Source organism: Dromiciops gliroides, chromosome 2, assembly GCF_019393635.1.
Source record: "Dromiciops gliroides isolate mDroGli1 chromosome 2, mDroGli1.pri, whole genome shotgun sequence".
Classification (NCBI taxonomy): Eukaryota; Metazoa; Chordata; class Mammalia; order Microbiotheria; family Microbiotheriidae; genus Dromiciops; species Dromiciops gliroides.
In genome coordinates, this window is record NC_057862.1 from 8446066 (window position 1) to 8461493 (window position 15428).

The following is a 15428-nucleotide window of genomic DNA, read 5'->3' on the forward strand; positions in this document are numbered from 1 at the left end:
ATGATGATGACCACGACAACAATCACGCACGCACGCACACACACACACACACACACACACACACACACACACACACACACACACACAGAAAGAGAGGGTGTCTAGCTTGTGCTTAAAGCTGATTTTGTTCTGGCCTCAGCTTACATGTAAGCTATCCAGACCCATCGAGACGTTTCCCCCTGAGATGGTTGGCAGGGCACACGACTTCTCCTGATATGATTTGATTTATTTTTCTTCTAAACAATTTCCCTTCCCATCTTCCTCATGAGCCTGTGTGTTCTGAGGGGTAACAGGCTGTAATGGGGAGAGTGGCCCACCGCGGCAGCTGTCACGAGCACCACCACTGTGGCTCACTGGCTCACTCACGCTCTGGCTCATGCACCACATCAGTGACTATAGCTGCCTGGCACCGTGGAATCCCCTTTGGACATCAGGAACCGGGGTGCTGATGAGATGGGCAAACAGAGGGGCCATTTGGGGCACTGGGTGCTTCTTTAAAGGGGGGCAGTCAATTCACCTCAAGTTATCTGTGGATGAGGCAGGAAATGCTTGTTCCAGTTCTTTGTATTCCCACTGGGAAAAACAAAAGGAAACATGGGAAATCGCTTCTCAGTCATTAAAGATGCAGATATCCATACTGGAAACAATGTCATGCCAACAAAGAGGACTATAGTTAGTGTCAAAATGCCAAATCCAGATGGTCAGTCAGATTTATTAAGCACCTACGAGGTACTAGGCACTGCGCTAAACATGGGAGAGTTAAGTATCAGAAGTCAAGGCAGACTCTGAGTCATTTTTAGCTCAAGCCCAAGGAACAGTGAATGATTCAACATGCATTTAGAGTCAAGCATCCAAAGGAGGACCCAGAGGATCTGTGCTTAGCCCTATTCTGTTTAACTTTTAAGAATCAATGACTTTGGTAGGGCAGCTAGGTGGCACAGTGGATAAAGCAGCTGCCCTGGATTCAGGAGGACCTGAGTTCAAATTTGGTCTCAGACACTTGACAATTAGTAGTTGTGTGACCCTGGGCAAATCACTTAACTCTCACTGCCCAGCAAAAAAACAAACAGACAAACAACAACAAAAAAAACCCCCAGAAACTAACAAAAACAAGAATCCATGACTTGGGGGCAGCTAGGTGGCATAGTGGATAAAGCACCGGCCCTGGATTCAGAAGGACCTGAGTTCAAATCCGGCCTCAGACACTTGACACTTACTAGTTGTGTGACCTTGGGCAAGTCACTTAAACTTCATTGCCCTGAAAAAAAAATCAGTGACTTAAAGAGAAAGATAACATGCTTATCAAGTCTGCCCCAGTGACACAAAGGTGGGAGTGCTCAGTCTCACCTTAATAGGCTACAGTACTGGGCTGGATCCAATGAGATGAAATTGAATAATAACAAACATCAGTTTCACACTCGTCTTCAAAAAATCAACTTTGCAAGTATAAGATGTGTGAGATGGGGAAGAGTGGCTAGATAGCTATTTATATGAAAAATGATCTGGAGGTTTTAGTGGACCGCAAGTTCAATATGCATCAATAGTGGCACAAGTCAAACAGGTAATTGTAGGGAGAGACACTGCCTTGAGATATGACATTCCCTTTGGGCCCAAATCTAGTCAGAAGACTTATGGAAAATGTTGCAATTCCTAGAGATTCCATTTTAGGAAGAATACCAACATGGAGGAGGTAGTCTAGGGGATGACAACCAATTCAGTCTAAAGCCAGGTTTCTTTACATGCCAGATGAGGAGAAACTGGGGTCAGGTAGCCTGGAGAAAAGATGCTTGGGCACAGTCATATGATGACTGTCTTCAAACTGCTGAAAGCCTGTATTGTGGGAAAGGGCAAAGATTTGTTCTGACTGGCTCCAGACGACAGAACTAGGAGTAATGGGTGGAGATGACAGTGAGACAGCCTTACACTCCATCTAAGGGAATTCTTCCTAGCACTGAGAGCTGTTTGGATGGGGAACGGGGTGGTCGGAAGGTAGGGGCTTCCTCCTCATTGGAGGTCTTCCAGCAAATGCTAGATGACCATATAGAGGGCCCTCCTCATGTATGGATTGGACAAGATGGCCTTGGTTGCCCCTTCTAGTCTGATGCTGAGGTTCTGCACGTGGTCTGGAGATTTTTCTGCTGCTCTTCATATTAATGGGGTGCAAGCTTTCTGTTTCTCATATGATTGAACCTGCTTTTTGCTGGTGTTGGACTTCTTGTGCCCATCTGCAGGACTGGAATCTGACATTTTCTGCTTATTTCTCAAGCCTCTAGAGTAACATTGCATTATTTATTTTGTGCTTTGTCCTGCTTCCTTTGATTCCTTGTATCACATTAGCCTTTTGACTTTGCCTTTCCATCGCTGATTAAGGGTGTTTAGAATTTATAATATAGTTTTGTGTTTTGAATGTCTTTTTCTCATATGCTTCTTTTTGATAGCTTTAATGGGACCAGTAAAACTTCTAATGCCTTTGCCCAGAGCTCCAAAATCTCTCTCAAGTGGCTTCTGCCATGACAGTGGGTGATACTCATCTTCCAGGGTAACCCTTGGAAGGTCCTCTTTTCCTCCTCTCATCTTTATTGCATCAGTGACTGTTGGATATATGTCCCAGGGCTGTGTGCTGGACCCAAAACATTTCAGTCTTTCCATCCAATGCTGTGGGTGGACGTGTTTACTTGTGGCAGCCAGAGCAGACCCTAGCTTTGGTGGAGTCACTTCCTCTCTTTGGGCACAGCTGCTCTGCTAATTGGATTCATGCCCTCCCATTCAAGGGGGGCTTCTCAGAATTCTAGCCTAAGTGTGCCCGTCTCCTCTACAAAATTGCTTATTATTGCCATTTTTCTCTTTTCATGATGGAATTCCAATAGAAATGATCTCAGGGCAAGATGCTCTTCCTTGATGGTCGATGTTTTATGCATAGTGTGTAAATAAATAAAAAATAAAAGCATTAGGATGTCCGCTCACACTCGGCACATGAGCATCCTCACTGAAACCTTCCTTGGTACAACTCTATGAGTAGACAAGAAGCTGGGGATGATGTATATGCCTCCTGTTCTAGTGTGAGTTAGGTGTCTCAGTCCAGTCTGCATATTTTTTTTTGTTTGTTTTTATTTTTGTTTTTTTGTTTTTAGTCTGTATATTTTGAAAGACGTTTTTTGTTTGTTCCCATGATGATGAGTTTGGGGACAACAATATCTATTTAAAATTTTGCTCCTAAGTTTTTATGAATTCATGTTGTCTTGCAATTGTTTGGTCTGTGATAATGGACAGGGACTAGTGTGGTTTACTGTCCTCTCCAGGATAATTTGAGGCCAAATTTGTCATCTGTCAATCCAGGGAAGGCAGAAAGCTTCTGACATAGTATGGTGGTCACTCGGTCACGTCCTGTTGGCTAGTCACTAGGTGCTAAACTTTTACAGCCTGAAGTGATGGGTGACAGCATCACTGCCATTTCTTTTCATAATCTGCATGGATCATTAAGGATAAAGCTTTTGTGATTCTGAGTGCCAATGACTTAGTTCCAAATTGCTGTCATAAACACCTCCATTTCCACAGTCAAATCAACATGACTCCATTTGTCCAATGCCTCTCTGGTGTAAGCGACTAGCTGTTGGACCCAAGCCTTCCAACTCAAAAAGCTGTTTGAGAATCATGTTGGGGAGGAAAGGCAGTGAGCTCCCAAACTCATGACACAATCGCTCTAAAAAACATCCAAATAAGGTCACAGGAAAATGCCTGGAGCAGCAAAACTCACAGAAGAATGTGCTGAAATCATCTTCTAACCAAGAACGGCTTGGAAGGTCAGAAGGAGGGAGCTGTTGTGCTGATACAGGAGTTGGGCCCAACTCCACAGTCACCCTGACACAGATCCAGTCCCAGGAAGACCTCACCAGAGAAGCAGACCCCCAGAGCCTCTGAATCAGCTGAAGCACCAGTGTTGTCTGGAACTAAGCTCACAGTCTGGTGAGTGGGCTGAGCCCTGGGCAGGGGAGAGACTAGAGGGGTCTATGTGCTAAGACACAACTTGGATTTTACACCCCTGCTGAGAACCAGGTGGTAGGCTTGAGTAGAAGTGGCCCAGGTGGGGGAGGGGCACAGACTCGTCGGAGCTAACAACCACAACACACAAAGCTGGTTGATTGGCAAGTTGGTCTGGGGTCATCTAGGACCAGGAAACAGGCCAGGCAAGGGAAGAACCTGATCCTCCTTAAATCATACCACCTGGGACTTCTTAAGCTTGGGATACTGCAGCCTAGAAACAGTGCCCCCACTTTAAGGAGCTGAAAGTCTAGTAAAAGAAAGGCAAGATGAGCCGACAGAGAAAGGTGAGGACCATAGAAAGTTTCTTCAGTAATAAGGAAGACCAAGGGGCACCCTCAGAGTAAGATGTGAACATCAGGGTCCCAAATCTAAAGCTTCCAAGAAAATATGAATTGGTCTCAGGACATAGAGGTGCTCAAAAAGGACTTTGAAGATAAAATCAGAGAGGTAGAGGAAAAAATGGAAAGAGAAATGAGGGGGATGCAGGAAAGACATGAGAAAAAAGTCAACAGCTTTAAAAGTCAAATGGAAAAGGAGGTACAAAAGCTCTCTGATGAAAATAATTGCCTAAGAATTAGGATTGAACAAATGGAAGCCAGTGACTTTATGAGAAACCAAGACACAATAAAGCAAATCCAAATGAATAAAAAAATAGAGGGCAATGTGAAATATCTTCTGGGAAAAACTGCCGACCTGGAAAATAGGTCCAGGAGAAATAATTTGAAAATTATTGGTCTACCTGAAAACCATGATCAAGGAAAGAGCTTAGACATCATCTTCCAAGATATTCTCAGGAAAAATTGCCCTGAAATTCTAGAAGAAGAAGCTAAAACGGAAATTGAAAGAATCCACCGATCACCTCCAGAAAGAGATCCCAAAAAGAAAACTCCTAGGAATATCATAGCCAAATTCCAGAGCTCTCAGGTCAAGGAGAAAATATTGCAAGCTGCCAAAAAGAAAGAATTCAAGCACTGTGGAGCCACAGTCAGGATAGCACAAGATCTACCAGCTTCTACATTAAAGGACCGGAGGGCATGGAATATGATATTCCAAAGGGCAAAGGAAAGAATCACCAAGAATCACCAGCAAAACTCAGCATTATCTTTCAGCAGAAAAAATGGGACTTTAATGAAAAAGACTTTCAGATATTTGTGATGAAAAGACCTGAACTGAATGGCAAATTTGACTTTCAAATACAAGACCCTAGAGAACCATAAAAAAAAAATTGGAGCTGGGGGACATACCTGGGGTCATACAGGGGGCGACTGTCTTATGTCTGAGGCCAGATTTTGGCTGGGATCCCTCTGGATCCGGGGGTGATGCTTTGTCCACTGTGTCACTTAGCTAGATGATAACATCTTTAGGGTTAAATTGAGGGGTGAAGGGAATTCATTGAGGGAGAGGGAAGGGCAGAAGTGAAATCCTACATGAAAGTTACAGAAAAAGGCTTATGGAGTGGGGGAAGAGATGGGAGAGGAGCAGGGCAGCAAATGAATTTTACACTCATCAGAAAAGGCTCAAAGATCCTAAACTCATCAGAGCTGCCTCAAGGAGGGACTAATAGACACACCCAAATGGGTGGAGTAATCTATTTAATCTTGGGCAGTAAATGATCCTAACACTCATCAGAATTGGCTCAAAGACCTCAATCTCATTAGAATTGGCTCAAGGAGGGAATAATGTACAGGCTCAATTGGGTGGAGTAATCTGTATAACCCAGCGGGAAAATAGGAGGGGAAAGGGATAAAGAGAGAAGGGCAAAAGAAGGAAGGGCAGAGTGGGAGAGGGGACAGACAGAAGCAAATCCCTTTTGAAGAGTGATAGGATGAAAGAAGATGGATAATAGAATAAATATCATGAGGAAGGGAATAGGATGGAAGGGAAACAGTTAACAATAGTAATCATGAAAAAGAGAAAAAGGGGAAAAATTGTACAAAAAATATTTATAGCAACTCTTGGTGGAGGCTAAGAATTGAGAATCAAGGAAATGTCCATCAATTGAGGAATGATGGAAAAAGCTGTGTTATATGATTGTAGTGGAATGGTCTTGTGCTACAGGAAATGACAAACAGGATGATCCCTGAAAAACCTTGAAAGACTAATGAACATCGATGTATGGTGAAGTGAGCAGAGCTCAGAGGACATTGTGTGTAGTGACAGCAATTGTTCAATGAGCAATTGTGAATGAATTAACTACTCTCAGCAGTGCAATGATCCAAGACAATCCCAAGGAACTAACAAGGAAGCTTCCTATGCACCCCTGTAGAAAGAACTGATAAAAAGAACACTTGTGGATTATACATATATAACCTGATTGCGATATTGTGGAGGGGGGAGGAAAGGGAGGGAGAAAAATTTAGAACTCTAAATCTTATGAAAATGAATGTTGAAAACTACCCTTACATGTAAATGGAAAATAAAAAATAAATGTTTAAAAAAACAACATAAAACTGAGAATCATGTTGAAGTCCATTCATGTCCTTTGCAAAATCATGTGAGCCTGAGTCACCACTTTTGTGTTCTGCTTGGCTCTTAGGTATCATTTTTGGAGTCTACACAAAGCGAAGGTTTTCTGTGACCTCGGGGTCTTTAACTTTTCTCTCTTCATCATGTAATTCTTCCTTGGCACCTTCTTTCATTTCTTGTAATCCAGGCTTAGGGACGACGCCGTGCTTTCTCACTGCCCTGTACTGGTCAAAGCTATTTGTGTTGCTGGAATTGGTTGTCACGGTGTGACTTGGAGCTGAGGGGATGAAAGCCTTGTAAATAATGGGTGATATCTATTTCTAATTTTGTTAGCTTTGGCACATGTCCTTGCTTTTATTATTGGGACTGTGTTTATATTAACTAAACTCTACAGACAGAGAACCTTTGCAAACACCAGTGAGGATCATGAGAGTGGGAAGGGACTATGTAGGCATTTAGCCAATCAACCAAGAAGCACTGATTAGAATCGGCATCAAATGGTAAAAATTAATAAATTTGCATGCAGAGGGTTAATAAGTAACCTTAGAGGTTTGGATTAATGGTTGATGTTAGGTGTCTGGTAAAACCTTTAATTTGTCCATTAGCCAACAAGCAGCTTAAACATTTCTGAGGTGACAGGCTGTCTTAAGTGCTGAGGCTACAAAGAAAGGAAAAGGCAGTCCCCACCCTCAAGGAGCTTAGGTCTGAGAGGGGAGAGGCACGGGAGGGGACAGATCAGGCCTCTAGCGCAAGGTTGGAGCTGTACTGTCTTGAAGGATGCCAGGGAGAAAGAAGGACGTGAGGAAGGCTATTCTAAAGGTGAAGGAGACAGCGATGGAGCATTGGGCCTGAGAAATAGGAAGCACACCAGAGTGGGGGGATGGGAGTCAACAGTGGATGCGTATTTACTGTGTGCCTGCTCAATGCTGGGCACCATACTAAATGCTGGAGATACAAATGCCAAGATAGTGCCTGCCTTCAAGGAGCTTATCATCCAATGGGAGGAAGCTGGAGAAAGGGGGTGGTGGGAGGGGGAGAAGTCCCAAACCAGTGCAGCTGCTGGGAATGGGAAGACTGCCCTGGGCCCTCTCCTTAAACAGAGGCCTCGGGCCCTCTGTGGTCCTGCCCTCCAGGCAGAGGGTCTAATCAAGGGGCAGAGGGGCCCAGGCGGACTCTATTTTGTAGCATGATGAGATTTCCCAAGGACAAGTGCCCTGGGGAAGGAAGGAGTGATGGAGATGTCAGAAGGCATGTAGCTTTTGGGAAATGAGGATTGTAGAACACGCAGGAGAGAGGCCAGGTCACATTTGATCTTAGAGGGAAGGGGGAGCCGCTGGAGCCCACTAAGGGGGGAGTGGCAGAGAGGGAGGGGAAGGGGGAGGGTTCAGCGCAGGAGATGGGGCTTGGCACAGTCACACCAGCATTTTAGGAAGATCACTTTGGCTGCTGAGTCGGAGAGACCTGAGCTCGGGGCACCAACCTGCTATAGTGCAGGTGAGGAGGGATGAGAGTCTACCCCAGGGTGAAAGCTGTGTGAGTGACAGTGAGACCTCCAGGAAAGGACAAGATTCGTCTCTCCCTGGTTTTATAAATGACACAAGTGAGGACCAGGGAAGTCTAGTGACTTGGCCCAGGTCACACAGCTGAGCGTCAGAGGTAGAGTTGGAGCCCAGTGCTCAGATTTCAGAGGGCACACTCGCTCCCACACACCAAGAAGGCACAGTCTGCGACGCGTTTCAGTTCATGAAGGTCCCGACTTTTCCTTGTCGCAGACGCATCATACGTGCAGTTGTGGCCGTTGTGTCATGTACCGCCATCCGTGAGCTCTATGAGCACTGGAATGAGGCGGCTTTGGGATCATGGCCGAGCAGCCCAATGCTGAGAGCTGTAAATGGTCACGCTCAACCAGTGCCCTCTGCTGGATGAAGAGGTGGAGGGAAAGCATCTTCTCGAACCCAGCACACTTTTACAAAATGGAGCCTCTGGGGGCCAACATGTAAAGCTAAAAATAGAAAATCCCCTTTAATGGATTTGGCCACCGCCCCGTAGAAAAAGTCCTAGATTTAGTGTCCAAAGACATGGGGTTAAACCTAAGTCCTGCCGCTTCCTCCCTCCCTGTGCGATTATGAGCAAGTCCCTTGGCCTCTGGGCCTCAGTTTCCTTCTCTGTAAAAGGAGGGACTGTGAGGGTCCTCCCAGCTCAATGTGGTAGTGGTGTGAATCAATGCCCATGAGACCTTTAGTAAAGGCCCAATAGTGACACCGCCTCTACCCCCACCCTCCACCCCGGGGGTGGAGACTCTGCCCGTACCCAGCCCCTACCTTGAGGAGCTTGGCGTGCAGCAGCAGAGTGTAGGCTGCTTCGGTGTAGTTGTCACACTCTTTGTGCAGGTCACACAGCTTGTACAAGTACCTTGGAAGACAAAGAAGCGTCAGAGCCTTGAAATGTCACCAAGTAATCTGCAGTGAGGCTGGCAGTGTTCGAGGAGCCTCCCACCCCTCACAATGCACCTGTCTCTCTGGCAAAGTTCTCATGACCAAATGCCAAGAAAACTCTTGATAACAGAAGAGTCTGAGCACACCCAGCCCCAGTGATGGAGGAGAAAGCTCTGGCCTCTCATCAATTCATCCTGCCACACTCTTGTGGTGACTCTGGCTGGTGTCAGGTGGGTGGGTGGGTGGGTGGGTTGTTTGTTTGTTGGTGGGTTTCAGTTGTTTTGGGGGGGGAGTGAGGTCAAGCCAACAAAGAGAATGAAACTAAGACAAGAAGGCAGAATGGCCTCCAGAGACCTCCTTGAAAAATGATTGGCTTCTCATTCATTCCCACCTTTTCCAGACAATTTCCTCATGTAATTGAATCAGGCTGACACAATGCAAGTTCCATTTTCAAGCGATTTCTTAATTTTCTGTTGACTCCAGAGTTGAAAATCAATGAAAATGAAAAATCTTTGGTGGCAACACTGCCAGGTTCTCCCAAGACTACTGGGCCCAGCTGACTGCCCTGGCAGGGGAGGGGGACGGGGAGGCTTTTAGATTGAGCAACTGAAGTTTCTGCAGAGAGAGCCATTTAGCTCTCCATCAGAAACTCATGATTGATTTAATTCATATGGAAAACACATCTCCTGAAATGACTTTGACTGGATGCAAAGAAATATGAAATAAGAAAAAAAAAAGAGCAATAAAATGTTTCCAGGAAAACCGAAGTTTGGAACATTATTTATGATTTTTTAAAAAGGCACACTTGAAAAGGATCGATAATCTGAAGAACTATGGGATCCATTAGGCAAAGTTTAAAGAGGACTAGACTGAGGGTCAGCAAGACCTGGGTGTATATCTCACCTCTGACAAGCACTGGCTTAATCTAAGGAAGCCATGTAACCTTTCCCTGTCTCGGTTCTCTCATCTGTCTCATAGAAATAATAACCACCCACACAGGGGAGTTGTGGGGTTCCGAGGATTATAGAATTATACGTTTAGAACTCAAAGAGATCTTACTAGCCATGGAGTCCAACCTCCTCCTTTGAAAGTGAGAAAAACACGACAGAAAGGCTTTGCTTGGGATCATGCAACTGGTTAAGCGTCTAAAGGGGGAATCTGAACCCAGGTCTTCCTGATGCACAGTTCAGCTTCCTTTCCATGGTGGGATCCTGACTACATGGGGCTAACATATGGAATGTGCTTTGCCAACTAGACAATGCCATGTCAGTTACTCTCACTAATAGTGTTGCTGGTTTGATTTGCCTTTGCTTCCTCTCCTTGGTACTGACTGGACACCACTCATGGTTTCCGCAGTTGTCCCCCAAGATGGCAGAGAGAGACAAAGGGCCAGGAGCCCTGCATTCAAATTCATTCCTCCTCTCCACAGCCCAGAAGCCAGCTGGCCAGGCACATATGTGCCAGGCCTAACATCGACAGGTGTACAGGATTTCAGAACACTTCCAGGAATCAAGCCTCGGGTTTAATGACCTGCTGCAAAAAGACATTTCTCAAGCAATTTGCTTGGTCTACCATCCATACATCAGCTCTCCAGCAATTGTAACCAAGGTACAGGAGCAGTTGGTGCTTACAAACCTTATGTACATCTCTTCTCTTTCGATCTCTTTGTAGAAATTCTGAAAAGGAAAGGGGAAAACAAAGCATCGTTTTAGGAATGGCTGCTTCCCTGGAGGGCGCGTGCACACAGGACATTAGCAGACCCTGAGCCCAAAGCCAACGTCTGAGGACTCGGCCTTGTCTCTTAGGGTAGCACCCCAAATGGTCGCAGTTTAGACAAGTTCTGAGGCAGCCCTTTGCTGAGTGTTGCCATCTTTGCATTTCTCTTACTTTACACACCTTCGGTGACTTCAAAGCCAAAACGTAGAGACTTACAATCAAAAGTTGGTACAAGACAAAATCCAAGAGAGCCCCCAAGCCCAACCTCGTGCAGCTCAGTTCGGGCAAGTCAAAAACAAGATATTCAGCCCCAAGTATTTGAAAGGGGCCGGGCTGGATGCTGGAGATAACGAGACAAAAATGAAACAACTATCTTGAAGTCCCACCCTCCCGGGCAGACATCACACACACACAGCCAAGGAATACAAAGGAATCCCATGGGAAATGGAAACAGGAAGGCACGTCTGAGGCTGTCTCACTTAGACCAAACCTGGAGGGAACCTTCTCTCAGCGGTCTGTGCTGAGAGGCCTTCAGGGAGATGGGCTTGAGCCCGCCTATTCCTCCTGGGGCAGAGCTGACTGTCTGGGAAGAAAAGGCAACTCTGCTTCTGAGCTGGCCTGGCTCCCATCAAGGCTCAGTGGGAGCCTCACTTGGTACATAATCTCTCCCAGGCCATCTTCCCTTCTCATCATCTTCTCACTCTCTCATATGCGGGGATAGTATATACCTTATGTATTTTACAAATATATATATAAATACATATACATTTGTAATATATGTAGTATGTATATGTGCATATCTGCATATAGTATATATATAAAATATGATACACAGATCTACATTATAGAAATATATAACACATAGTATAATGTAACAAACACATATCTCCCTTGTACCGTTATTTGCACTCTGTCTCCCCTATTTGGACAGTAAACTTCTTAAGGGCAGTGCCTGATTTCACCCTTCTTTGTATCCACAGAGCTTAGCCCCCATGCCTGGCACATATTAAGTGCCTAATTATCGATTGATTGATTGAGGCATATCATGGGTATGACATAGAGGCTGGACAACAGCCATTCTCCTGATAGAATTCTCTGCTCCTGCCTTCCTAATGGGCTCCATGACATGACTTTTAAACACACACACACACACACACACACACACACACACACACACACACACGGGATAATTCCAGACCCTGGTTGATCGTGTCATCTTTTACAATATGGTAGAGTTTGGAATTCAAGGGAACTTATTCCAACCCCCTTATTTTATAAGGTCACAGACTTAGAATGGGAAAGTACCTCAAATACCACCAAAGGCCACAGGCCACCCTGTGGGACTCCTCTCCTAAAACGACTGCTCATGAGTGCTCTCTTTTAATTGTCAGCCAGAGGACAGGGGCCAAGGCCCTAAGGGGAGCCTGGAAGTCAGGAGGACTCAGACTCACATGGTGTCTCTGACACATCTTAGCTGTGTAACCTTGGACAATTCACTGTACTTCTCAGTGAATGACCCTGGTAGCTCCCTCTGACTGTCATTTGCAGAAAAGTTACTGCTTGCCTCAGTTTCCTTATCTGTGAAATGAGGATAATAACAGCAACTACTTCTCAGAGTTGTTGTGAGGATCAAGTGAGACAAAAATAAGTGCATGTGCTTAGCACAGTCCCTGGCATATCACGGGTGCTATATAAATGTTAGCTATCACCAATCAATCAATCAATAGGCATTTATGAAGCGCTTACTGAGTACCAGGCACTCTGGTAGGTAGGTAGGTATATAGTAGGTGTTTAATAAACATTTGCTGAATTGGGGTTCTGTGTTCAAATCTAATTTGACTAACTGTTTGGCCTTGGGCAGGCCCCTTTCACTCTCTCTCAGTTTCCTTCTCCATAGAATGAGAGGGTTGGACTTAATAAGATGAAGTTCCTCCCAGCTCTAAATCTTTGTTCTTTGGGTGCTATAACCTGAGGATGGAAGTTTAGAGCACCCCCTGATGACAAATGCTCTAGCCAGTAATGGGTCTGATGGATAGCAAACTGCTTGTGTAATGGGGAAGAGGATGGGCCCCTTTTGTGCCTGGTTCAGTGAGTCTCCAGTGGCTCCTTTAGAAGCCCAGAATGAGGAAGATGTTTTTCCAGAGAGAAGGTTTCTGTGCTTTATCCAAGGTGACATAGGAAGTCATGGGCTGGGGGCGTGTGAATTGCAGGCCAGTGCTAACTTCCTGTTCTGACTACCAGCTGAAGACTAATCTAAGACTCAGACAACTCTCTGCCTGGGGAGGCAGGAGCCTGGGCATCTTGGGTTTGCTCTCTCAGTGGGAGGATGTTCTCAGGGAGGTCTAAAGATGCTGAAGAACCACCTTCTTGGTGGCCCTGACCAGCTAACGGGAGGCCAAATGTTTGAGACCAGTGTTGAGTAGCCAACAAGTGGATTAAGCCTATAGGCTGCACAACATACAACCTCTGGGGAGGCAGCTTCCTCTTGTGGGGAAGCGGGGGTGGGTGGGTTTGAGCCCCTTGGACTTAGCTCAAGCTCGGCAGGTGGAAGAAACATCTATTTTGGTTAACTTAGGACTCACCAGCACGTTGACGGTGCAGCTCATGCGATTCTCCTTGTTTTCATCATGCATGATGGTTCGATAATCCAAGAGTCTCTCCATCAGCCGCACAACAAGTTTGACAAAAGTTTCTCCCGATTTGGCGAGATATTTGTGTTTCCTGCAGTGTTCCAGAAGGCTGAAAAAATAATTATACACACTTTGGTAATCACACTCAGGAAAAGAAGCTCAGGCGAGGTGTAATTTTAAATATTGTACATTATTAACACATTTTAATTATTTCTGGGTGACAAAGTTCATTGTCGCCTAATTACCGTCTCCCTGTCTCTCCTCTGATATAAATCCCGTTGTTAATCAACACTTACATTTTATCAAACAACACTTTGTACTGCTCGTCTCCTCGGCCGCCTTCCACTTCATGATCCAGCTTGGTGATAATCTCATTCTCAAACTATAATTAAACAGAGGGAGCGTAAATAATCAGCATGGCAGGTGCTGCGCCCCAGGCCCGGGTCCTGGGGACAGGCCCTAGGCAGACGCTTCCCCATTGCCAGGGTCTCTTGGCCACCATCTTGGATCACAATGTTAGTAACAATAACAATAATAATAACAATAACTGCCGCTCACACTTGTGCAGGGACCTCAGTCCCGCAAACTGACTGATGATGGTGTCGGGCTTGGGCCTCAGAATAGCCTCTTGACATTGGACTTCTGACAAGTTATGTGACTCTGGCCCAGGTACTTAATGTCTCAGAGCTGTAGTGTTCAGCGTGGAAACAGGCCACAGAGGGCAGGAAAACCTTGGCATCTCACCTTCCCTGCTGCAGTTGACTCTCGTGTAAACCCTGAACTTAATACGATGATGATGGTAGCAGCAGCAGTAATAGCAGTAGCACTAATAGTAGTAGTAGCAACAGTAGTAGGAGTAGGAGTAGCAGTAGCAGTAATAGCAGTAGCACTAATAGTAGTAGTAGTAGTAGCAGTAGTAGTAGTAGTAGCAGTAGCAGCAGTAGTAATAGCAGTAGCACTAATAGTAGTAGTAGCAACAGTAGTAGGAGTAGGAGTAGCAGTAGCAGTAATAGCAGTAGCACTAATAGTAGTAGTAGCAACAGTAGTAGGAGTAGGAGTAGCAGTAGCAGTAATAGCAGTAGCACTAATAGTAGTAGTAGTAGTAGCAGTAGTAGTAGTAGTAGCAGTAGCAGCAGTAGTAATAGCAGTAGCACTAATAGTAGTAGTAGCAACAGTAGTAGGAGTAGGAGTAGCAGTAGCAGTAATAGCAGTAGCACTAATAGTAGTAGTAGCAACAGTAGTAGGAGTAGCAGTAGCAGTAGCAGTAGCAGTAATAGCAGTAGCACTAATAGTAGTAGTAGTAGCAGCAGTAGTAGTAATAGCAGTAGTACTAATAGTAGTAGTAGCAACAGTAGTAGGAGTAGGAGTAGCAGTAGCAGTAATAGCAGTAGCACTAATAGTAGTAGTAGTAGTAGTAGCAGCAGTAGTAGTAATAGCAGTAGCACTAATAGTAGTAGTAGCAACAGTAGTAGTAGTAGGAGTAGCAGTAGCAGTAGCAGTAATAGCAGTAGCACTAATAGTAGTAGTAGTAGCAGCAGTAGTAGCAGCAGTAGTAGTAATAGCAGTAGCACTAATAGTAGTAGTAGCAACAGTAGTAGGATTAGGAGTAGTAGTAGCAGTAGTAGTAGCAGCAGTAGTAATAGCAGTAGCACTAATAGTAGTAGTAGCAACAGTAGTAGGAGTAGGAGTAGTAGTAGCAGTAGTAGTAGCAGCAGTAGTAATAGCAGTAGCACTAATAGTAGTAGTAGCAACAGTAGTAGGAGTAGGAGTAGTAGTAGCAGTAGTAGTAGCAGCAGTAGTAATAGCAGTAGCACTAATAGTAGTAGTAGCAACAGTAGTAGGAGTAGGAGTAGTAGTAGCAGTAGTAGCAGCAGTAGTAGTAATAGCAGTAGCACTAATAGTAGTAGCAACAGTAGTAGGAGTAGCAGTAATAGCAGTAGCACTAATAGTAGTAGTAGTAGCAACAGTAGGAGTAGTAGTAGCAGCAGTAGTAGTAGCAGTAGCAGCAGTAGTAGTAGTAGCAGCAGTAGTAGTAGTAGCAGCAGTAGTAGTAGTAGCAGTAGCAGCAGTAGTAGTAGGAGTAGCAGCAGTAGTAGTAGCAGCAGTAATAGTAGTAGCAGTAGTAGTAATAGCAGTAGTA

General features: G+C 45.1%; 1 protein-coding gene across 2 annotated transcripts in view; it reads right to left on the reverse strand.

Annotated features, from left to right (window-relative positions):
- The window catches only part of DOCK1 (dedicator of cytokinesis 1), a 586118-nt gene that overhangs the window by 80694 nt on the left and 489996 nt on the right, over positions 1–15428 (reverse strand). For both annotated transcript variants that reach the window (XM_043984307.1, XM_043984306.1), the window contains exons 34-37: positions 13585–13670; positions 13241–13397; positions 10578–10618; positions 8829–8919 (exon numbers count right to left, since the gene is read on the reverse strand). In XM_043984307.1, coding sequence (XP_043840242.1) covers positions 8829–8919; positions 10578–10618; positions 13241–13397; positions 13585–13670 — 375 coding nt within the window. The remainder of the gene's footprint in view (positions 1–8828; positions 8920–10577; positions 10619–13240; positions 13398–13584; positions 13671–15428) is intronic.